The sequence below is a fragment of the Talpa occidentalis genome, unplaced genomic scaffold, assembly GCF_014898055.3.
Source record: "Talpa occidentalis isolate TD23 unplaced genomic scaffold, MPIMG_talOcc4v2.1 talOcc4.11, whole genome shotgun sequence".
Lineage (NCBI taxonomy): Eukaryota > Metazoa > Chordata > Mammalia > Eulipotyphla > Talpidae > Talpa > Talpa occidentalis.
The window spans coordinates 22,187,765-22,214,179 of NW_023601104.1; the positions used below are offsets into that span (position 1 = coordinate 22,187,765).

Genomic DNA, 26,415 nt, shown 5'->3' on the forward strand with positions numbered 1-26,415 from the left:
TGAATTGGTCTAACCTCAAACAACAGGTGATAGAGTGATACTAATAGGGGAAAAAAAGGGTTCCATGCATTGGGAAGTTAGTGAAAACATCCATATTGGTTATATAAACATCATGTTTTCAGAGAATTAACCAGTACATTTAATACACACAAAAATACTTCATAAACACAAACTTTTAAAATTCTACTTTACTTACAAATCAACATCAAGAAATACTTCATTAATTATAAAGGTAAACTGAAAACAGCAAGAAAAAAATATATAATTAAATTATGTATCAGTATGAAGAAGCAAAGAATTAAACTAGATTATTTTTATTTTGATTTACTAATTGAGGTATTATTTGCCAAATATTTCATTTTCTATAGATTTATACTATTTTGCCCTGTACACAACTACAGTACTAAAGGAAAGTAATTCTGCATCATCAGCCATAAGACGTACAAAGATTCCTAATGCCTTCAGTTACTTTTGAAAGACTTAAAACAATACTTATATAATACCTAGTTGCTTCTATAGTCATTGAGATTTTAGTTCAGTTCCTTGAATTATATTCCGAATCTTCTCAGCATCATTTTGCACAATTTTGTTGGATGGATCAATCTTAAGCGCAGCTTCATAATCCTGTAGGCCTATATTTATATAGCAGTGATGATCAATATAACATTTAACAAATATTTGTGTTATCTAGTCAATACAAAAAATAACCACCAAGAACATGGCTCAGGACAACTAGGATTTATGTTAGATTTCCACCTTTATACACATGGTCGTATCTCTGAGAGATTAGAAAAATTCTTCAGTGATTTCAGAAATAATTATAATGATTTTATTCAGGGTTAAGAAAGAAACAGTTACTTTAAATTCAATAAGCTAATAGTTAAACTTAAATTATGCACAGAATCAATGAAATACATTGAAAGGGCATTTTTAGTATGTCAACAAAAAGTTGGCATATTATTCAGACATTCTAGATTTTTTAAATAATTTTGGCAGACTCTATTCATACTTTATGTAATTCATACACCATAGTTTGCAGTTATCATAGCTTTTTTTGTAGTTATCATAGCTAAAGAATTACTTTGAGGAAAACTGGTTAAAAAGGAAATGGGGTTGCAATTGTATGAGGAATATAAAAATAAAATTAAAAAAAAAGGAAGCATTATAAACTGGTTGACAATTTCTTTGGAAGTAAGGACACTTGCATTCTACGTGCTATTGATTTGCTACACACCTCATGCAAATCAATTCATTTCTCCAAGTCTCCATTTTCTCATCTTTAAAATGAAGGGTCCTTTCAGTTCAAAACAGTCTGTGATAACATATTTTCCAAATCATGATTTATAATGTTGCATTCCTGTCTTGATAATTTTTATCTTCATGAAGCGACAAAAAATACTTTTTTTTAAAAAAAGCATGAGGTATATAAATTTAACTAGGATGCTTTGGTTAGAAAAATCCCCTAAAAATTGCAGAAATAACTTTTAAAGTGAAGTTTTAGATAATAAAATTTTATAGGTTAGAATACATTCTGTAGTAAGGCACCACCAAGGACAGGACTTTTGGTCTTGAATGAAGGGAAATTGAATGGGCATCTAGATAGAGAGGGATGGAAACAGGAACTTTGAAGACAAAACCCTGGCTACTACTAAGTTTTGCCTTTGGGGCAATGTAACTGTAAATGCCCTTGAATAATGTTAAAAATGAAGGGAAAAAACAACTCAAAACTAAATAAATGCTATGGTTTCTAAGCATATAAGGCTAAATTACAAACCTTTGTACATTCTCACAAACATTCCAACAAGCAATGATGATATATTGATAATAATGATAGATCAATTATTTCTGAGTATGTGTGTTTGTATGACCATAGAAGCTAATTTTTTTTTTATAATTTTTTTTTTAAGATTCTTTTTTTTTTTTTTAAGATTTATTTATTTATTTATACAAGCACTGGGTACAGTCAGAAGCGCGGGAGGGTGAGAGAATTCACCAGAGCCAGAGCGGGGAGCAGAGCAGGCAGAAGGACCGAGGTACACTGCTGAGGGGAGCAGCGGGCGGCAGGAGAGGTCTGCGCGCCATGTGGGATCCTCCTCCAGTGGCCGGGGAGCAGCCGGGGATCGAACCGGCGCTGCAGAGGCTGCGGGCAGCTTCGCTACCCAGCGCTCAACCGCTGCGCCACCGGGGAGGCCCCATAGAAGCTAATTTTTAAATTTCCATATACTTTAAGTGCATTACTAAGTCATTTCCTAAGTGATTTATCACACATCTTTCTGTAGAAGTTATCTGATATTACAGCTTTTTCCTATATCTAAACTTGTTCACACCTTAATTTAACTCATTCTACAAAAATGAATTTTAAATATTCTAAAGTTATTTCTAACTTTGTCAGATAAACTGCAGAGATCAACAAAACAATAATGGAGTCTTAAAATGTCATGACCTTAAAAAATCCCAATGACGGGCCTCCCTGGTGGCGCAGGCAGTTGAGCGCAGCGCTGCAAAGCTGTCCGGAGCCTCTGCAGTGCAGGTTCGATCCTGGCCGGCCAGAGAGAAACCCACACAGCGTGGCAGATTTCTCCTGTCTCGCCTGCTGCTCCCCTCAGCAGTATATTTCATTCAGTCTGCCTGTTCTGTTCCCGGCTCTGTCTCTGGTGAATCCTCTCACCCTCCCGCACATCTGGCCTGTACCCTGGTTCTTTAATAAATAAACAAAATCTTCAAAAAAAAAAAATCCCAATGATGTTTTTTCAAGATATACCTTGAAATTTAAAACATTTCTATCAATTTCTTACCTTCTATGTACAATTCTAGTTGACAGAATGCTGTCCCACGTCGTACATGTGCCTTCATTCTTGCATTAGCATTGTCTGCAACAGGCGGCGTTAATAATTCTAGTGCCTTACCAAAAAAAAAAAGGGGAGGGGACATAATTTTCTAATTTAAATTTGAACAAAAACATAGTATAAGTCTTAACTTTAAAGCCTCAAGCCTTTCTTTTGGCTGGAATGCCATCGTTCAGTAAATCACAAAAATGACCAACATAAAGGAAAGAGGAGAGGCATCTGCTTTATGTTTTCTAGGCCTTTTAGAAAACAGTAGTGCTCCTTTGGCCATATACGTGCAATTCTACAGGAAAGGTGATGTAAGCCTTAAGGGGAGGGAGCTGTTCAAACAGGAGTGCCCTACATGTTACATTGAGTTTACATCTTTACCCAGCATGCAGTAAAAAGTAAAGGAATTACTGTTCATATTGAGCATAGTAAACACTCCTAAGTGCCAAAGTAGCTTCCTGAAACAGATGAAAGAAAATGACCAGAAAAAAAGGAAGTTATGGGCCTTCCTGGTGGCAAGGGGGTAAGTCTCAGCACTATGACACTATTGGCAGCCACTGCAGCACGAGTTTGATTCCAGCCAGGGAGCTGACCCACATGGTGTAGCAGACCTCTCTTGTCTTGCCTGCTGCTCCTCTCAGCACTGTATTTCAGTCAGTACTCCTGTTCTGCTCCCCATTCTGTCTCTGGTGAATCCTCTCACCCTCCACCCCCCTGCACCTCTGGCATACACCCCAGTTCTTGCATGCATAAATAAATAAATATTTTTAAAAATAAAGGAAGTTAAAGAGAAAGATACTTGGGTTCAACTGAAGCGCCAGCCTGCTCCACCCAGAGCAGCACACTTTGTGAGAACCAATGGAAAGGAGCTGCTGGAGCCCATTCCCTTTGAATTCATGACATATTAGGTATATAAAAAAAAATTTAAAGGGGCCTCCCTGGTGTTGCAGGCGGTTGAGTGCAGCACTGTGAAGCTGTCTGAAGCCTCTGCAGCGCTGGTTCCATCCCCACTGGCCTCAGAGCAATCTGCATGGCAAGCAGACCTCTCCTGTCTCTCCCACTGCTCCCCTCAGCAGTGTATTTCGTCGGTCTGCCTATTCTGATCCCCTCTCTGTCTCTGGTGAGTCCTCTCACCCTCCTGCACATCTGGCCTGTATCCCGGCTCTTGTATAAATAAAATAAATCTTAAAAAAAATTAAAAATCTCTAGACTATTAAAAAAAAAAAGGTCCCCAGCCCTCAGTTACCTAAATTTTTGGCTTGTCTGGTAACTTATCAAATACATGTATTTATGTTGAGCAATTAAGGAATAGTTCAGTTGTTCCTATGAGATTCATATTATACCTGTCCCCCAAAGTTATATTTTGGTTTACATTTTGAAAAATCTCAGTTTTACTTTTAACAGGAATGATTAAAAGCATTTGTGATCTTTTATATTTAAATTGGGTGATCCCACTTATTCATTCATCAAAATATTTGTTAGTACTAGTAAAAGGAAAATTTGATAATAAAGATATTGTAAGGTCTCAGTCAAAGTAAAGAGAATTAGTTGTTTCTCCATATTCTCAATTTCAAAGAACCACATAAGAGATTTTGTATGTGATTTTCTCTTAAAACAAATTACTCAAATTGAAAAAAGCCAAAAAATCTAGAATTTCCAGATAATGACCAGATATTAGTAGTGAAAACTAATATATACTAAATTACTTTGAAATTAGGAAAATGATTATGGGAAATAGCCTTCCCAGTGAAAGTGATAGTACTAACAAGGGAATATCAAATTTTTTTCCTTCTATATTACATAAGTCTGCAAAATTTATGAATTTCAACTATACACCAAGGCACAATAGTAGCAATTGATAGGGGTTTTCTAGTCCAACTTTAAGTCTCATGAAATACCAGTTACTTGACCATTCAAAAAATATTTTTTCAGTTAAAAAATGTAATATGCGGGCCTCCCCAGTGGCGCAGCGGTTGAGCGCTGGGTTGCGAAGCTGCCTGCAACCTCTGCGGCGCCGGTTCGATCCCCAGCTGCTCCCTGGCCACCGGAGGAGGGTCCCACATGGCGCGCAGACCTCTCCTGCCGCCCGCTGCTCGCCTCAGCAGTGTACTTCGGTCCTTCTGCCTGCTCTGCTCCCTGCTCTAGCTCTGGTGAATTCTCTCACCCTCCCATGCTTCTGACTGTACCCAGTGCATGTATAAACAAATAAACAAACAAATAAATAAATAAAACATGCCTCTATAAAAAAAATGTAATATGCAAGCTAATTCTTAAAATCCTTACATCTCATTGTTTAAATTTAACAGATAAAAGATAAGGGCTTCATTTAAACCAATAAATAGGAAGGTAACAGCTTTAAATCCCCATATAAAAATATATTACTTTTAAAAACATATATATATGTACCTTAGAAGAATCTTCGATGGCCTTGTGTAAGTTTTTTAGCTTCAGGTGGCAAGCAGCCCGATTCAAATACAATAGTGGAAACTTATTATTTAGTCTGATGGCTAAATTGTATGCATTAATGGCTGCCAAATAGTTTTCTGTTGCAAATAATTTGCTAATGAGACAAAAACAGAAAAGAAAAATAATATAGTATTGAAAAAAACACAGAAATAATATGCAATGATATTTGGCACACAGGATGGGTTACCTCTGTTTCTATTCCTTGTACTATGGCCATTGTAGCTTCAGTGACCACCTCTCCCACACACACATCAGCATGTAATCTGAACGGAGGTGATCCCAACCCTGCCTCCAAGGGTAGCCATCAGTAATTTAGGCAAGTTGGCATATTCCCACCCTCACTGCTACAATAACTGACACCGGAATGGGCTTGTGACCCAAAACGGTCTATTCACAATGAAGGCTAGAACTTTGTTTCCAGAGAGAATGAAAAGATGGGAAAACTCCCCCTGCTGGATGCAAATGAAGAAAGCACACAGACCAAGTTACTGAGGATCATTTTGAACATCATGGCCAGAGCTCACAGTAGAATAAAGCTGATACCAAGGTATTAGGAAAACAATTAAAAAGGCAGAAGGAAACTAAGTCTTTAGTGATACAGTTATGCTGCTGGATTAAGTTTTATCAGAAATGCAACACACTTTTAGCTTTTCAATTTTATAAGCCAATGTACTCCTTTTAACATAAAGCCGGTTTAAATTGTTGCTTTTTTTTTACTTGCAAGCAAAAGCATCTTTTTTTTTTTTTGCAAACAAAAGCATCTTAACAGATATACTCTTTCAGTTCAATCCTCCAAAATTTTCTTCAAAATAAGAAGATATAATTAAAAATTATTTAAAGTATAAAGTTTACTTTCTATTTTTCAGTTTTCAGAAATTTGAAAAAGGCACAAACATAAGAAAGTAGAAAATATTTTGTCAAATATAAAAGTACCATATAAGTAACACTTTTCATGTTCACTTCTAGTAGATTTTACTTCATACATTACAGTTCTATAATATTAAACTTAAAAATACAACCATAAAAATAGTTTAGCAAATCATGAGTAAAAGGTAAGACAGACCAAGCACTGTGCTATCTAACCTAAGGCTGGCTCAAATTTAATACAACTGGTACAAATTAGAAGCTAATTTGGGGGAACAGTTTGTTTCTGAAATGCTTCAGTGTCAACTAGGATGTATCTGACAATAACAGAAAGTAGCTTAAGGAAATAAATAACTTCACATTAAAAATATCCAGAGGGATTAATATAATTCCCATCAAAATACCAACCATACTGTTTAAAAATTCTGAATTAAAAATATTGAAATTTACATGAAACCATAAAATTATAGCCTCAATGGCGAAAACAATCCTAAGAATAAAGGAAACAAAGGCATCACATCACCTAACTCTAAACTCTAAAGCGATGTGGTATTGGAATAAAAACAGACACATGGACCAGTGGAATAAAATTGAAAGCTCAGGCGTAAATACACATATCTATCAATACTTAATTTATGATAAAGGAAACTATATAATAGGAAAAAGAGAGTCTCTTTAACAAATAATACTGGGAAAACTAGAAGGCCACATATGAAAGAATAAAGTTGAATCATTATAACTCCATGCACAAAAAGAAATTCAAAGTGGATGAAAGACTTGTATATAAGGCCTGCAGCAATAAAATATAGAAGAAATGGCAGTGCATTTTATGACATCAATGCCAAAGATAGAGACAGGGACCATGGTGGAGGACTGTGGGTGTTTTAGTGGTGGGTACACTATAGTGACTAGACCTAACGGGGGAGATCCTAAACTTCCAAAACACAAATAACAATGTAAACCAATGGTACTTCAATTAAAAAAAACACACTTTTAAAAAGCAGCAGTGTGATGAAAATAATCCTGATCTGTTGTCAACCGAAATTTGTCCCTGGACTTGGGATAGGGTTCCCCATCTTTAGTCACATGGGCAAACTCCACATGCCTAATTAAAATAGGAATTCAGTCAATAAGGGTTAAACAGAGACAACAAATGTTAGATAACCTATAGTGTCCACAATAAGCCTTTTAAAAACTTCAGTAAATTATACATTAGATTTACCATTTTTAACATTTTAAACAGTTCAGCAGCTTTAAGTACATGCACACTGTTGTGTTGTATGTCTTCATTCTCTTAGTATCCTTGATGCACATAAGTTTTTAATTTTGCTACAGTCCAATTTACCTATTTTTTCTTTCTTTTTTTTTTTGCCTGTGGGGTTTCTTTTGTTTGTTCATTTGTTTCATTTTTGAAACTTCAGTGAGCAAAAATATATAATACCAAGCTCAATAACACTTTGTGGTATGTCACTGGGTCAAGGTTTGGGATAGACATGACAGAATTACAAAACAGGGTATACATAAAGAGATACACAAGGTCACAGAGTGAAAAACTGGTGCCTGGTGAGGATAAGTTGGGTCCCCATCACTCAGTAGCATGTGAGATGGGGATCCCAAGGCTAATGGGGAACAGATGTGCAGACCCTGGCATTTCAAGGCACCTCCCAAGATTTTTACTTCTAGTAGCATGTGGTACATCTTCCCCAGAAATTTATTATGCTCACAACCCTGAATTAGCCTTTGGGCACCTCAACCAGATGAAAGGTATTAGCTACCTCTGAAAATGCTGCCCATGCCACCTTGGGTATCACATATGCCACAAAGTCAGGGTAGAACTCCACAGGGATGGTGCAGATCTTGGCCAGGAAGTTGGAGAAAAGTGACTGGGCTTTACCTCCTCACACACATAGGCAGTCAAGACAACCCACCGAACATCTCCAGCAGAGGTTCAGCAGCAGTAATAGTGTTATAGGGCAGCCCCGATACAAAACGGGGTGCCTGACTGTGGGTCCTCACCCGAGCGCTTAAAAGGACTTATCAATGCTCTACTGCAGGCACACGTGAAAGGTTAATAAAAGGTTTATTTACAAGGGAAGGGGAAATGAGGAAATGTACAGCTCAGGGAGAAAAGTGGGAGACAAAGTTTTAAATGAGTCCTACCCGATCCGCCGATCTGGAATCCCAAATGGCACTCTGAGAGCTGGCTGCAAGCCAGGAGCTGTGAAGCCAGGAGGCGAGCGATAGCGAGCCACCCCAAGGCCCACGTGTTTGGTTTTTATACCCAACCTGGCTGCTCAACTCCACCCTCAGGTCCCAGCCACCTTCCCTTTGGTGGTGAGGGGATTTGTCTTTCCCAACGTCTTGATGGCTTTAGTCTGGACTGGGAATGGAGTCCACAAAGCCTGTATGGGATTAGCTCAGGACATCATTTCCCCCTAACAATAGAAGCATCTAGACAATCAATAGGGTAGAGCTGCAAACTATCATTCCCACTGACCATTCCATTGAAGGAAATGTGGAAATAAAATCCGTAAGGAGAGTCAAGGGTAATGGCTGCAGTTTGTATAGCAGAGATTGGATTTTGATGAGCAAGTGTACAGCCAGGGCTCCACTCTACTCCTCAAATGGGTGATAAGAACTTTAGTCAGTGAGACACTGGGGGCTGGACAGCAAGATTCATTAACCAACCCAAGCACCGGCCTCACAAACCAGTATTCCAGTTAATTTTGTCCTTAGCTGTTGTCAAAAGTTTATCAGTTATGGTGAAATTAATTCTGTGTGGACCAGTTATATGGATGGTTGGTCTGGAATATTCTGGGCTCTGAGGCAGTTAGGAAGTCAAGTAGACTACTCATCATTCAGGGTGGTCACCTAACCATCAGAAGTCTCAATGCGAAGCAGCTGATGAAATCAACAGGGGAAGTGAGTGAGAGCGAGATGGACCCATGTTTGGATCCCCTCTTCCATGAAGGGTGTCTTCATTTGAAGTAAAGGTATTGTATTTTGTGTTGGGTATAAAGGAGTTGGATCCAGATGAGTCATTCTCTTGGGCCAGCCACCCCCTCCAAGGCATCAACTATCTCCCTGAAGAACTCTAGGGGTATGGGCTTCCCTGGTGGCACAGGGGTTAAAGACAGCATTATCAAGCTATCACCAGCCACTGCAGCATGAGTTCGATATCAGGCCAGCCAGGGAGAAACCCACATGGCACAGCAGACCTCTCCTGCCTTGCCCACTGCTCCCCTCAGCAGTGCATTTCAGTAGATCCGCCTGCTCTGCTCCCCACTCTCTCTGGTGAATCCTCTCATCCCCTGCACCTCTGGCCTATACCCCAGTTCTTGTATGCATAAATAAATAAATCTTTAAAAAAAGAGAAAAAGAAAAAGAAATCTTGGGGCAAAAGAATGAGGAAAAGGCAGTGAGGAAAGACCTTGGTTCCAGGTATCCAGGGCACAATCCCATATCTAGGTATCAGGGACTTTTCTCTCAAGGAAACCATCTTTACCCCTTCCCTCAGTCTGTCCCTCATCAGTGTTGTGACTCTGGGCATGTCACATCAGCTCTATATTTGATATATTTATATGCCCCATAAAAAAATGGGCCACCGGCCCTATGCTGCCTACCCCACATTGCTGAAAAGTATCACAATAACAGATTCCCCTCCCCTCTGCCCCGCCATGAGCTCTGAAACATCTTACTCATGCTGAAGTGGAGAAGTTCCCTCCTCTCATCTTGTAGCCTTCCTGGTGTCCTCTCTGTAGGCAATCAATACTATATTTCTTACTTATTCATTCAGATATTTAATAATTATACACTTTTTAAAAAATCTAGTACTTAGGCCAAGAGAATAGAAAGAAAATTGAGACATTAGAACTAGGATAGACAGTTATTTTACAATGAGAGTAATAAGGGGTGGGGGGAGAGTAATACAATGCTGGGTGATAGATTGTAGAATTATATACCATTAATTCACTCCTATCCAACTTTAGAATTTGCTGTAGAGAGTGAGCTATGGTAATGTTGTGGGGGAAAAAGGAACTTTTAAGTCTAGGCTTAAAAAAGACAAGGTCCAAAACAACTTAGGCCAAAAATCAAGCAGAGTATTATCAGTGTGACAGAACAATGGTCCACCTACTTTATATGATTACAGTTTCTGGAAGGGTAGCTATGGTAGCTATTAAAGTTATTTACAGACACTGAGTCACATTAGGCTGTTTAAGTGACATCATACCATGCACATATCTAAATTAGAGCACTAGACTATTTTAAGTAAGATGTTTCCATAAAAAGCCATCTGGTACAATCATTGGAGGAGTGACCCCTGGAATGGTCTGGTTCGACTGTGTGTTGAAGTGGGAGGATGGCTGCCTCCAGGTCCCTGTGCTGCTGCATAAGACAGCCTCACTCCTTCTCATATAGGGATGAGTAACGCAGAGCCACATTAGGGGCATTAGTCTGGCCCCTTTTGGACCTGCTACTGCTGCTATTAGGGGAACCAGCTCAGGTTTGGGCACTGCAAAGCCTGACTGCCCCAGCCACCCCTCAAATTGTCAGGGCAGCACAACAGCTTCTGCCACCCTGGGTTGGGATGCTATGAAGCTAAACATGCCGCAACAGCTGCACACATCAGTGCAGTAAGCAGATCCACTGACATTCTGGCCCTGCCCTGCAACCTTGAGAATGGGCTAGGACCCACAACCTCCAAGGCAGGGGATGGTGCCACTAAGAAGGTGGAGCTCTTAATCCCCTTCCTGAGAATGGGAGAGGTGAGAGGGTAGTTGCTGGGAGCTAGGGGAGGAGAAAGACCACGAAGACTTTAAAAGCAGGAGCAGAGGACATTCTTGCTCTTTTGGTGGACAACATTATCTTGATCTTTGCTCCCTACATTCTGACTCCTTCTGATGTCTACTGCCTGTGATCTCTGGCCAGCTGTCAGGCCTGCATGTCTGGTACCAGCTCACTGCTTCTGACCAGTAGCAGTCCTTTGATGCTCCATGTATGAGGCTGAATTCAGGCTCTCATTGGAGGGGCAACTGCCATCTTCCATGTGTGACTTTTGGCTTAGAAACTGCAACATGGACACTGTCTAGGCTAGGACAGACTGCATCGGCCACATACTGGCCTATAAACTTTCCCTCTCTCTCCTTCTTAGCTCCCAAATTTTGCCTCTATATAAATAAACACTATCACTGTTGTTTCTTTCCATATGTCGGTCCTGTAATTGTAAATGTGTGGATGAGGACCCACCAATTGGGTGATCCCTAACCCCTACCCTCATTTGTTCAGTTTCACAAAGTTATTGGAGAAGGAAAATGCTTTCAAGAGCAAATAAAATTACCTATACTAATGTATTTTCCTAAAAATAGATTTGGCACTTAAAACTAAGCTACAGCATTAGAAACTAGATAAAGAAAAATAAAAACACATTGTGGCTTGTTCTAAGAACTTCTTTTTGAGTAGACATAATCCCCTAAACAGTTTCTTCAAGCTACTAGTCTTTGAAAGGCTTGCCTGCTTTCACTTTCTGTGATAAGAATGCCCCATATGTTTAAGCAAATTTAGGACAGTTGGGCTGTTTTTGCCTGTGTAAATATATTAGAAGGCTACTGTAAAACAAAACCTCTGGAGATGAAAGTATTTCACCCTTTGACTCAAATCCAACACATTGCTTCTTAGTTAGTTGCTATGTCTGTATCTATATATTATACTGCATTACAATGCTAGAGAGGATACATTTCTCTCTAAAAAGTATTACCTTTTCTGTTATCTGTTTGTACTTGGCACAATAATTAATTGTACTTTGCTCTGATCTCTGGGTGTCATTAGTCACTAAGTTTTCTTCCATCTCTCCTCATTTTCAAAACTCTAACTCTCCTCTTATTTTGCTTCTCTTTCTTTTTCTGTCTAATTGGAATCAATAAGGCAAAGGTACAAAAACAACAGAGCCTAAAGTAATTACAACTACCAGTCATGCCTGACTGCCACAAAAAACATGTTTACACGAGGTTGCTGCCAATTTATTGTTTTTACCTGCAGTCAATTATGTACACAAACAGAAACACATACACACAATTTTTTGTTGTACTTCTTGTACAAAATTCCAAGCCTGAATCAATGATTTAATCTACTCTTTCCATTCTTAAATCTAAATGATGTTATTAGTATATTAATAAGACCAAACCAAACACTACCCATGAAAATTAGCCAGTCTAATGTTCTCTAATTCAGTTGATGGCATCACAAGATAAATCATTTAAACTAGAAATCCAGAAGTCATCTACAACTATTTCTCTAACTCCCCAACAAATCAAGAAGTTCTGCCTATTTTTACCTTCTAAATATTTCTCCAGTTGCCCCTCTCTACCCTTACAACAATGCTTTTGCCTTGGTTCACAATTTCCTCCACCTTACAGAATAAAATCTAAGAATCTTAGCCAAGCACTCAAGACTACTACCTATTTTTTTGGCCCATCTGTCATTATTCCTAGCTTTAAATTTTATGCCTTAGCAAAAATAAATAAATAAATAGATAGATAGATAGATAGATAGATAGATAGATAGATAAACCACACATAGATCTTGACCTATTTATAACACTATTTCTTATCTCTGAGCTTTTGCTCAGTCTCCTCGACCCAAAATTAATGGATTTCTCTTGAAATTCCTACTTACCATTAAGAGGAGCTCAGGAGCTGCATTCTCTATGGCGCTTGTCCTGAGACTACTTTTCTCCCCTCAAGGTGAGATGCCCTGCTTTTCCACCCTTATTTTACTTTGTTCTTTTCTATGTATTGGACTTCTGACACAAGTGTTTGTGTTTATCTCTTTCCTTCACTGATCTACGTAGGTCAGGGACTAGCATACCTGACCTAGTAGCACGCAAGCAATATATGTTTATTTAATTGCTAAATAAATGGAGAGGGAGGAAGAAAAGAAGGAGGGCAGAAAGAAAAAATGGGGAGAAAGGATCATTGATCATGTAGGAACCAGTCTGTCAGCTTCAGGCCTCTGACCTCCAGAAAAACTGCAAACTCCATCTCAATTCTACAAATCAATCCCTGGTGTTAAAACAGACAGGAGAAAAAAACATGAAAGAATGAAGATAAGATGAGCGAAGAAAAATCTAGATGTTGTGGTGGAAAGATAGTACCTCCCCTCCAGAAGCTGTCTATATCCTAATTCCCAGAACCTATAAATAAGTTAACTAACATGGCAAATGGACTTTGCAAATGTAGTTAAATATCTTGAGAGATTTTAGATTATCCATGTCAGAATAATATAATCACAAGGATCCTTATAAAAGAAAAAAGGAGACAAGAGAGTCAGAGAAAGGAAATGTGACTATGGAAGCGGAGGTGATAGTGACACAATGGCAAGGAAGTAGATTCTCTCCTGGAGCCTCAGAAGAAATCCATTTTGGCATTCTGACCTCCAGAAGTGTAATATAATAAATTTGTTGTTTTAGACCTCTAAATTTGCAATAGTTTGTTAAGGCAATAATAGGAAAATAATAGATATATAAATGTATATAAATAAACTAGAAATCCAGAAGTCACCTACAACTATTTTTCAATCTCAAAATACATATTCAAATTGCCACTCAGATGGTACCATAATTCACTATTTTTAATTACTGTATAGAAATATTCACACATAGAACCATATATGAATTACTAAAAGGGGTACCTTGATAAATGATTATAATATAATTTAGTAATCTTTTAAAGGTGAATATGAATAATCAAAGAAGGTTTAGATTTTTAATTTGTTTAATTTTATATTTATTTACATTGTTCTTCCTTTTTATACAATTCTTCCTTTTGTACAAAAAAATCCATGCTTTCTCTTTTCAGATGTGGTCCCCATAAAATTCCCATGGCCAATTCACCTGTGCATCATCACCATAGTCCCTTGTGCTCTTACCTCCCCTGTTTTGATCCCCCTCCCTCCCCTTCCCCTGCAGAATTACTCTGATTAATAGTTGCCTGTTAATTTTGTTTTTTGATTTATTATAATTATTTTTTTCCTGGTCCCTTATTTGGTTCACCTACATTCCTCCTATGAGTGAAGTCATCTGATATTTTTCTTTTTCCTTTTGGCTTATTTCACTGATCATAATCCATTAATTCAAAAGGATATCTGTATCCCATGTTCATTACAGCACTGTTTACAATAGGTAAGATATGGAAACAACCCAAATGCCCCTAAATAGGTGACTGGATCAAGAAGATGCGGTACATATACACAATGGAATATTACTCAACAATCAAAAAAGATAAACTCAAGCCATTTACAGCAAGCTGGATGGAGATGGAAGGGATCATGCTCAGTGAAATAAGCCAGAAAACAAAAGAAAAATATCGGATGGTCTCACTCATAGCAGGAATTTAGAAAACCTAAATAAGGGACCAGGAAAAAAGACTAATTATAATAAAGTAAAAATCAAAATCGGCAAGCAACATTAAACCAGAGACACACTACAGGGGATAGGGGTAGGAGGGATTATGGTCAAAATAAGAGGGGTGGGAATTATATGGGGACTATAACCAAGATGAAAATGCATACATTGTGCAAAAATGAAAAAAGATGTAAGAATTATATAAAATAAAATAAAATATTAAAAAAATAAAATAAAATGAAAAATAAACCAAAATGGAGGCCAAGCCTACCTAATTTGCTTAATTGTACTGCCTTCTTAATAACACCACCACATACACACACACACATACACACACACACGAGAAGATACTTAAAAAAATGTGATGAGTGCTACTGTTGACTTACATCATAAATCACATGATTAGAGTTCAAACAACTTACTTTCCTTTGTCCTTTAACCATTCTGGATTCTTTTCTTCTTCTTTTAAGTCACAAAGTTCAGGAATATCAGTATTAATTACTCTTCGTGCCTCTGCTTGTTTATGCAGCCACTGAAATGAGAATGAAATCTAATGAATACAAAGATCTTATTTTTCTCAGCAATTACTTTTAGATTTTCCATCTTCGTACCAAAAATGGAAATACTATTTCCTATGGACTGAATGTTTGCATACTCCAAAATTCACATACTGAAGCCTTACCAACCAACGTGACCTTGGACATCCCAGCCTCTAGAACTGTGAGGAATAAATACACTCAGTCTAGGCATTTTGTTATATCTATGCTATAGGATAGCAGTGATTTTAAGCTTCTAGTTTTTACACAGTTGCTTAGAATTTTTTAGCTGGTATTATCAAATGTATCAACACTTCCAGTCCAAATTTCATACACATTTCTGGTAGTTCATGTGATGATTATTTTACCTTTTATATGTAGATTTTTTATACTAAAAAACAAATTATTTTAGTTATAATTTATAGATATAATTTTATAAATAATATCTATAATATACTGTTTAATAAGAAATTTCATATTTATAAATTATTGTATCTTAAGGTTCTTCAATTATTTCCATAACTTTTCAATTGAGAGTCATCAGTTAACACTAAAAGAAAAATAAAAGTAAAAAGAAAAATAATTCTTAAAGCTTATATTACTAAAGATAAAATATTAAAAATTCTAGGACTCAGGAATGTATAAATGAAAGATACTAATTCCAAAATATCAATCATTAAAAATCCCTGTAATAGTAAATTATAATATTAATGACAAATTGCCAGATCTTTTCCTACTAAAGCACACACTGATGAAAAATTTGAAAATCTATTATAGAAAATGACATGTTTTATAAAATAAAGAGTAAGTGTAAGAGTTTATTTCCTGATATAAGCAACAATACTGTATATTAAATCAGTGATCTCTCTTCAGCATATTGGAGCCATAAATTATACAAAATATATTTTTCTCATAAAGATACACTAAAACATATTCATGAAGATCTTTAGTGTAATGAATACTTTAGAAATTCAGAACTAGTTCTAGTTATAAAAGATGAAATAAATGATATTTTCATTTGTGATCAATGCAGAAAGTAGCAATTATATTTACCTCCTCTTCTTCTGCTACTTGTGATTCCCGAAGAGCAGTTGGAAATACTCGAGGGGTAAAGTTGATTTTAATACTGCCAACAGAGCGAGGAGCAGGAATACTGTCTTCCTTTAACTTCTCAAAAAACATATTTTCTGAATTTCTCCCTTAAAAGCAATATTAGCAAGTAAGTTATTTATCATTTTCTAATTACAATCAAACTGCCTTTTAAAATAATGAACATCAAGCTATTTCTAAAATCCTGTACAAATAAACTGCATACTTTCTGCAAGTAGAAATGAAAAAATCTAGGGCCTCCCCAGAGGCTCAGGGGGTTGAGCTCAGCGCTATGAAGCTGTCCGCAGCCTCAGCAGCATGGTCTCGATTCCCGGCTGGCCAGGGAGGTGACCCACATGGTGCAACAAACCCCTCCTGACTTGCCAACTGCTCCCCTCAGTGTGTTTCATTCAATCTGCCTGTTCTGTTCCCCACTCTGGTGAATTCTCTCATCCCCCTCACCTCTGGCGTATACCTCAGTTCTTGTATGCATAAATAAATAAACCTTAAAAAATGTAAAATTTAGAATTGAACATCTAGTAGTGTATTTAATGTAGCATATATGCATGTTGGTTTTTTTTTAAAGATTTATTTATTTATTTATACAAGCACTGGGTACAGTCAGAAGCGTGGGAGGGTGAGAGAATTCACCAGAGCCAGAGTGGGGAGCAGAGCAGGCAGAAGGACCGAAGGACACTGCTGAGGGGAGCAGCGGGTGGCAGGAGAGGTCTGCGCGCCATGTGGGACTCTCCTCCGGTGGCCGAGGAGCAGCCCGGGATCGAACCGGCGTTGCAGAGGCTGCGGGCAGCTTCACAACCCAGCGCTCAACCGCTGCGCCACCGGGGAGGCCTGCATGTTGATTTTTAATGTTGTACACCTGAAATTTTTATTATGCTATAATGAAATATTTTCTCAATTAAAAAAATTAATACAGAAGTACCCAAAATGTGATACATAGACTTAAAAGGTAATTCAGTGTAGATGTACCAGTTTCCAAAACCATTATTATCCCAAGATTCCCCTTCTTCCCTGTTCTGTCATTCCTAGTATAATATGGCTTGCCTCTTTGTGATTCGAAGACAGCTATCAAACATTCTAGCTTAGATCTTCATCTCAGACAGGGAAAGTAAAGGCCAAAGCAAGCAGAAAGGGCTGAGGTCCCTACATCAGAAAAGTAATACTTTTCTATAAATTCTTAGCAGGTTTCTTTTTGCTTTGCATCAGTTAGAATTGTGTTACTTGCCTACATGCAGTTACAAAATAGTCTGGGGAGGTGAGTTTTATTTTCTTCCTTTTTAAAATCTAATTTAAAATTACTTTGGAAAAAAAGATTCAATTTAGTCTGAATTGAATTTAGATCCTTATTTCTTTTCATAATAAAAAATGCAAACAATTTACAAAAGTAGATAAAATAATTAGCCATGAGGTATTCATGATCCAACTTCAATCATTAATTCATAGCCAATACCATTTCATCTTTACCTGTATCTATGTCCACATAGCATATTATTATTATTCAAAATTTTTATTTTATTAATTTATGCATACAAGAACTGGGATGTAGGCCAGAGTTGTGGGGGTTTGGGGGTGTGTGAGAGGATTCACCGAGACAGAGTGGGGAGCATAACAGGCAGATCTACTGAAATACACTGCCATTGTGGCTGCTGATAGCTTCATAGTCGTGAGACTTAACCCACTGTACCACCAGGGAGAGGCCCCCACATATCACATTATTTTAAAGCAATCTCACACATCATTTTTTTCTTTTTCCTGTTCTTGACCAAACCACTTTAATTTACAACTTTAATGTACAATACAAACTCCATAATTTCTTGAAATTCTCTCCTGGCTGTTTTAAAGAGCTGAATCTATGCTTTCATTCTTCATTGTCAGAAAGGATACCTAATTCTTCGTCTGTCCATTGGGAGGATGTGGATATGAAAAGTCATGCAAAAAATGCCAGGGGATCTAGAACCACATAGTTGCATTGAATAACTTACCCTGTGGTCAGCTAGCGAAATTGTCTGTATAGGGTTCATGCACATTGCCACCAGCATGACCAACTCTAGCACCACAGAAGCCTCTGAAGAGACACCCCCAGCCCAAGAGTCTCAGAGCTGACATGTCAGCCAGTATGAGGACAACAATCCCCAGGCTATACTGCCACCCCATATCATTTCTCCCAACATCATATTTCTTCATTCACAACTATTTAGTAGGTATCCTACAAGATCACTTTTTAACCCTAACTACAACACTGTTATCACATTGAAAGAAAAATGTGTTATTATTTAATTTCTTCAAATATCTAATCACTATTCAAGTTGTCAACTTGAATAACTGAGGTTTTTTAGATGGACATATTTCTTCTGATCCCACCCCCAAGTTATGATTCTCTTAGCAAAAAAGAAGGGGAGAATATATATTGAATAGGCAATCTGCAGCACCTGCGACCTGTATTCCGTATAGAAAAATGGTTTGTCCAAATATTTCTGGGGCAAAATGTAACATTCTTTCTATAGTTAAAAATGTTATCAATGGGCATTTTAGTTAAGAGTGACATGAAACAGTATTAGAAGAGATGATTTTGTAGGAACATGCAAATTTTCTTCCACAAATAGGTTTAAGGTTATGGGCCAGTGAAAGTTTCGTGAAAAAAATTTTTGAACAAGTTCTGATGAATTTTATTGAAGATAAATTTTTCATGATTTGTTTCTTACCAGTCTGTTTGGGCATACTTCTAATGATATCAGAGTCACCTGGCTCGATGTTACTGCATGTATATACTCTAGTATTTTCCACCCCGTGTCCGATTCAATATTCCAGCTGTAGTGATGGACACCAACTTTGGACAACATGACAGAAGTACTGTATTTCAGATTTCCTCAAGCCTGGTAAGGATGTCCAGTTTATTTTGCTTTATCAGATAATTTGTACCCAGCATGTACTTTCCACTTTTTGTAATGAGGTGAAGCCTAGAGTTGACCAACTACAGCAGCATTTTCTGTCTTCTTTGGGGTCCTCAACCAAGAGCAGCTACTAAGATAGCCAGGAAGTGAGAAAGGCAAATTTGTGAATTTTGTGAAGCAGTTATTTGCAAATCTCATTAATTGAAGATATTTGTATCTGTAACATTTTAATTTCCTTGAAGATACTGGCTATATCTTAAACTATATTTGTGTCTTCTATGACTTTTCGTACAGAGTAGATACTGGGTAGATAAATATTTGTTAAATGAATAGAAGAGATGAAAGAATGTCACCAAACTTACTGGGGATCTATAATGAAGCTAATAAAATAAGATAAGAATAACTTCTGGAGCAAAAACTAGAAATCCTAAGTGACACATCTTTTTCCCTCTACCATGTTTAATTTCCTTATACCCATAGATGAGTTTTTTCAAACATCATCAGAATATTTTTTATTTGCAAAATTGTATTTGGGTTCCAGTAGCACTTGAAACACCCAATTTGTTAAACAGCATTTGAAATATGGAAGGAAGTGTTCTCATATACTCTGGTTGGTATCAATATTTTGTTAAAATGGCATTAAAAATGGTGGTAGGGTGGTCTTAACTTGGATGTCAATATTAAACCACAATAAAGTAAAAAAATTTAACAATGTTAACTGCTTCATGTTCACTCTAAATAACTTTTCAACATGCTAAGCGTCCTTGTTAAAGTAGTAAAGACATACAGTCTGGTGGAGTAAGGTTACAGATCTTCTTCAAAACCCACAGATTTACTTATTTGGTGGTTGCTTTATCCTTTCTGAACATCTATTTCCTCTAAAATAAGAATAGCAAAGTATTATCCCCCTATAGTCACTGATAAAATAAAACCACATGGCACATCATTAAATAAATGCTAATTATTACCATTCAATAAATGATTTTAGGGGCCTCCCTGGTGGCACAAGGGGTTAAGCACCACATTATGAAGCAATCCGCAGCCTCTGCAGCACAAGTTCGATCTCTGGCCAGCCAGGGAGCAGCCTACATGGCACAGCAGACCTCTCCTGACTCGCCCGCTGCTCCCCTCAGCAGTGTAATTGGGTCATTCTGCCTGTTCTGTTCCCCACTCTGTCACTGGTGAATCCTCTCATCCCCTGCATCTCTGGCCTGTACCCCAGCTCTTGTATGCATAAATAAATAAATCTTTAAAATAAAATGATTTTACTACAAGATGTTCCATTTGCTAAATACACAATTCCCAAAACAAAAATCACACAGGTAAAACTCCTAGTTTTCACTAAATAAATATGTCTTTTTACCTCCTTTTTAATACATCAGGATCAAATGCCAGAAGACTCTTGTTTACTTAAGACTAGTTTGCTTATTGTACTATTTTCCTGAGTCATGTAAGAAAAAAGACTTTTCATGAAATTCCCAGTTTCGTATCTCTAAGTAAATAAATAAATGCTCCTGACACTGCTAGTCCTCTCCAAGTCTTTTTGGGCCTTGGTTAAACACATACTTGGTACCACCTGCATAAACTTCAAAAGGAAGCACACAAACAAAGACAACAGCAAAGCCACACTCATATTATTTTGAAAATTTCACTACTTTGTAGAAAAAGAAATATCTGTCACCTTAGTCTTTATAATCTTTTTATTCTCAATATACCAAAATAATGGTTTAATATTGTCATTATATTATATTTACAAAACAAACCCCAGGGCCTTCCTAGTGGTGCAAGAGATTAAGACACAACCGATGAAGTTATCTGCAGCCTCTGCAGCATGAATTTGATCCCCAGCTGATCAGGGAGCTACCCACATGGTGTAGCAGACCTCTCCTGTCTCGCCCACTGCTTTCCTCAGCAGTGAATTTTAGTCAGTCTGCCTATTTGCTCCCCACTCTGTCTCTTGGTGAATCCTCTCACCACCCGCCCCCGACCTCTGGCCTGTACTCCTGCTCTTAAAAAAAAAGAAAAAAGTAAATAAAATAAACCCCAATATATTAACATATATACTGTACCAATAGGACTCATTTTTCCCCCAGAAAACATTAATCATTTACCTTTTGAAGCAAAGTTTCTAGATGCTGAATTTTTAGTAAGACTTCGATGTTTTAATTTTTTTTTCTCTTCTTCAATTTGTTTTTCCTGTCGACATAATTTCTCTTCCCTCTGAATTCTTTTTTGTTCTTTTTGTTTTTCAGCTTTTCTTTGACATTCTTTCCATGCTTCCAATTCTTTAGTTGCTTTTATTCGTTCATTTTCTTTCATGTCTTCTATTTTTTGCCTCTCTTCTTCTTCAATCTGTGAAAATTAGAAATACGAAATCAGTTAAAACATATAAAATGCAACATTCTTAAAATAAGAAATTCATTGTAATAATTAATAGTCTTTGGCTCTGAAAGAATTAAAATGGGAACAGTAAAAATTTAGTAGAATTCTCAATGACTTGGGTATCAAAAACACAGGTTTTAGTTTCAGATTTAACATTAACTATTAATATGATCTTGGGCAATCACTTTCTCCAGCATTAGTTTATTCACATGTAAAATGTGGGCAGGCATTCAATTAGATGATATGTAGGGGCTTAGTAAAAAAAAATTAAGAATTTTTTATTCTAAAAGTTAAGTTACTTCTCCTAAATCTTATGTATAAACACATTTATACAGACATTTGCTTTTCATCCTTCCTATTTACCTTGCCTTAGGTCTGAAATGGTGCCAACCTTCACCTAGGGAGTAAAGGAAGAGTAAGAAGGAAAATAGGAAGGATGAAGTGGTATTGCTTTTGATGAGTGGAGATGTTTGAACTTTGAATTTTGCAGCCGGCTATCTTTGTGCTAGTAGGCAATTGAAACTTCCACATGAAAGCTAAATTCAGTTTTGAAAGCAGTGTGTGTGAAAGCAAGAGTGTGCCAAGTTCTGTCCCTTTCAAACTTCCTCTCATAATGCAAGAATAAACCCCCTGCAAAATAGAGTAACTGGTGAGTGTACATGACTGATTCCATGTATCTGACTGTTCTATGGTAACACAAAATTGTCACCTCTATTCTTAGAGAAGCAGTGTCTAACAGAACTTTTCCCAATGTTAGTTAAGCTCTGAGATATCTAATACAGTAGCCACTACCTAGTTAAGCACTTAAAATATGGCCAGTATGACTGAGGAACTGAATTTAAAATTTTAATTTCATAATATAAATTTAAATTTAATTTACATTTAAATAGTAAACCTATCACAGTCCTAGAGTAAATGCTGGGATGAAGCTTCCTAGAGGTTGAATTATTTTAGGATACAAAATTAATATTATAGGTATGAAAACTATACATTGAAGAGGACCTATATACTACATGCATGACCTAATTACCCTCTTCTGGAAGACTGATTGTTTTCCCATTGAACTATAAAACACTAACTTTTAATTAAATTTTACAAATCTAAATGGTAATTTCTTATAGTCTCAGAATTGCACTTATGGCTAAAACTAAGCACAACAGATGTTAATTTCTACGTGTTCTAAGTTCAGAGAGCTGCCAACAGGTTGGGCCAGGGAGAATCCTTCCAACGAAAAAGCATTTAAATGCCTGACAACAGATGTGATGAACAATCACTGTGAACAAGAAGTAGACACAACTGAAAGAAGATGACAATTTTACCCAAGTTTAATAATATGCTTCTGTTTTTCCCTTCCCTTCTTCTTTGTCCCAGCACATAGAAGAAGGGAAAAGTACATGAAGAATTGGAGTACCCTCACTCTTCATAATCCCTATAAGTGGAATGAATTTTCATTAAACATTTTAAAAATGCTTAGGCTAAGTCTGGATTAACAATAATAAGACCTATAACAAAAGTAAAAGGAAAATTTTGGTAGTCAAAGTGTAGTTAATTTTATACACACACAAATATATATATTTCTATATATATATAAAATATGATTCTGCTCACTTGAGATCCAGCTTTAGTTTTGACATGTAGAGAGCTTAGAAGATGTCACTCCTATTTTACAACAACAAAACGACAAACTGAAAAACAGTAAGTTTTCAGGGACCCATCAGAGAATTCAGCAACAAATCAAATAATTATACTAAAATCTGGAGATACAGGAGTATCCAGAAAGACACAAAGATCTGCTTGCCTATAGCAGAACCTAGCTGAGATATAAACTGGTAGGAAGATATAAATGGTAATTTTGGCAAAATTCTGGAGTCTGAGTAAAGTTATAACCTTGTATCACTGGCAGAAGGAAGGCTATAGCCAGGGAAAGGAATTGAGGCAGTGGATGAATATTATCCTTGAAGGAACAATTGCGATTATCACATCTCCAAAGGACAGGTCCATGAAAAGACTGAGATTTAAGTGAAAGATTGTATAAAGAATGCTTCCCCTTCCTTATAATTTACTACCACACCAAATGGTCTCCAGGATAATGACAATGAATTACAGACGAAATGTATGACAAAGACTCTGCAAAGATGAGAAGATGAAAGAGTCCAACTCAAAAGGGAAAGAGGGAAAAAAAAGGTTATGAATTTGAAGCCTCTATACCTACAGTTATAGCTAACATTAAACATGACCCAAATCTTAGCCAAATTAAAATAAACCCACACACTATGGCCAAATAATCTTATACAACATGTCTTGACATGTTGCAAGGTATGCCAAAAGCCTAGAAAAAAATACTGTAAATAGACCAAGCAATCGTCAGAACCAGAGTCATACAACATAGATGTAAGAATGATCAAGCATGAAAGTTAAAGTTAACTGCTCAATATGTTAAGGACTCTAATGGAAAAAGTAGAAAACAGGCAAAAATACCAGCTAAGACTATATCTAAGTTTTATCGTTCACATGTAGCTATGTATCATTCTTACATAGTTAAGAAAATTAAAGTATTAAATCAGGCTAATGTTTAATACAGTATTTTAAAGTTTCTCTTGGAAAGTTGTTAAGTGGAAATAAAATTTCAATAATAGCTAGACAAAGAGTTTACTGAATTGTCAAAGTGAGGATTCAAGCCCAGGAAGTAGTTCGATGGATTTTTCTCTTTTGAGAACTATTCCAACAACAAACTCAGTATGCTTGAGTTTAGTTTGCAGAGGTACAAACAGCAAATCACTGAGATTCACAATATAATTATTTTTGAGAGACAGGGGTCTCCAATTCTCAGTTGTGTGGTCCTAAATATATGCTGATGGTAGAGGAAAGCAATGAGGTAGGGAGGAGTCCCAGAAATGTTATTGTATGTTCACACTGTCAACTTCTGAAAATTATTCAGTTTCTTATATTCTGTAGAAATGAGAATCTGGTGTTTAGTGATACAGGTATCTGTTACAAACAAACCTTTTTGCTATGAGTTGAATCACGTTTTCCCAATTCATGTGTTGAAGCCCTAAACCTCAAAGAGATACTATTTGGAGAGGAGGCAGATACAGAGGGAATTAAGGTTACAAGAGGTAAAAAGGGTGGAGCCATGATACAATAGCATTAGTGCGCTTAATAAGACACCAAGAGTTTGCCCTCTCTGCACCATGTGAGAATATAGGGTGATGGCAGCCATCTAACAAGCCAGGAAGAGTCCTCACCAGAAACTGAACTGGCCTGCACTCGAACTTTGCAGCCTCCAGAACTATGAGAAAATAAATTTCGTTAATTAAGTCACACAGTCTGTGTTCTTTGTTGTTGTTATGGCAGCTGGAGCAGACTGAGACTCTTTTCCTTTTGGCAGATTTTCAAATAGGTAAAGGGAGCCCAGAGTAAATAATGAGAGCTATAAGGGAAAACCAATAGCTAGTTAATTCACAAACTAAAAACATCAAACTCATGAATAATTGAGATGAACTTACTTAATATATCAGCAAATTTAGACATAGGCTATTCTGTATTTCAGTTTACTTTTTATGTGGATTTGCTGTCTAAAGCATAGAAATTTGTAAGTAATCTAGAAACTACATGTGTCAAGAAGGATAAGAGTAAACTCTTATTGCACTAGTTAGCTTATTAGTTATTTTTCCTTGATCAAAAGTTTTACATAATAGAAAGTTTATTGTTTTTTAAAAGATTTATTATTTTATTTGTTTATGCATACGAGGACTAGGATGTAGACTAGGATGTATGAGGGTGTGTGTGAGAGGATTCACTAGAGACAGAATGGGGAGCAGAAAAGGCAGATCTACTGAAATACAGTGCTGAAGGGAGCAGCAGGCGAGACAGGAGAGGTCTGCTGTGCCATGTGGGTTAAACTACCTGGCCTGGGATTGAACTGATATTGCAGTGGTTGGTGATAGCTTGATAGTGCTGAGACTTAACTCTGTGCCACAAGGGAGGCCCCTGAAAGTTTTTTGTTTTTGTTATATTGGTGCACAGCCTCTAGTGATTTGAGATACTCTCAGGAGTATCTCAAGATATTAAACATATTTGGTATCTTTTAAAGATTTAAGCTTTGGTTTACTGATGAAGAAATCTTTAAGCCAGTACCCAAGTTTACTCACATAGAAACACATTACTGACATAGTTAATATTATATATGTTAAAAGCTTCCAGTTGACTAGGCTTTAAATGCAAGACTTCAAGGATTCAAGCAGATTAGTGATTTCCAGGAATAAAAGGAAATGGGAAAGTGGGGAGTGATTTTCTAATGGGGTTCCTTTCTGAGGTGATGAAAATGTTCTGGAATTAGAAGTCATGAAGGTAATTTGTTAATTAACTAAAAATTGTACATTTTAAAAGTGTGAATGTCATGGTGATGTATGACATCTCAATACATTTATTTGGATAAAGAATACATATAAACTAATAATGGGAGGAAGGGGAAAAGATAGACCAAAAATATAGGTTCTACTTACTAATATCTTAAAGAATTTTAAGGGGTTGTTTGGAAGCAGGGAGAAATGGATAGGTTTCAAACATACATTTTAAATTAAAATGGCACTGAGGAGCAAATAAACATATAAGTATGTTCCAAGTCCTCCCATCTTAAAAATACAAAAGCTCTGCCCCTGCCTTGCAACCTCTTCAAACTCATTAGCCAGAATGAGCTTTCCAAAATACAAACCCAATTAATTTGATGTTCGTGCTGAAGGTCCCTAAAGAGATTCTTACTATATTTAGGAAATTTCTCAAAATCTTAACATTTTATTTCTGACAACAAATGTCTCCTTACTATGCCATATTCTGTCATGCATTTACTCAAGCTATCTCTAGAGTTCTTTTCCCATTTATTCCCCAGGTCCTGTGACTTATTCTCTAGTATTTTGTACAGAAAACATTGACTATTT

At 36.8% G+C, this 26,415-nt stretch overlaps 1 protein-coding gene across 2 annotated transcripts in view; it reads right to left on the reverse strand.

Moving 5' to 3' along the window:
• Positions 1–223: 223 nt before the first annotated feature.
• The window catches only part of DNAAF4 (dynein axonemal assembly factor 4), a 33,679-nt gene continuing 7,487 nt past the window's right edge, over positions 224–26,415 (reverse strand). Inside the window, exons 4-9 of one of the 2 annotated variants that reach the window (XM_037502533.2) lie at positions 21,208–21,448; positions 16,152–16,297; positions 14,985–15,094; positions 5,241–5,394; positions 2,796–2,901; positions 224–632 (exon numbers count right to left, since the gene is read on the reverse strand). In XM_037502533.2, the coding sequence (XP_037358430.1) occupies positions 520–632; positions 2,796–2,901; positions 5,241–5,394; positions 14,985–15,094; positions 16,152–16,297; positions 21,208–21,448 (870 nt within the window). In that variant the 3' untranslated portion in view covers positions 224–519. The remainder of the gene's footprint in view (positions 633–2,795; positions 2,902–5,240; positions 5,395–14,984; positions 15,095–16,151; positions 16,298–21,207; positions 21,449–26,415) is intronic. The other variant, XM_037502534.2, reaches the window with a different exon arrangement.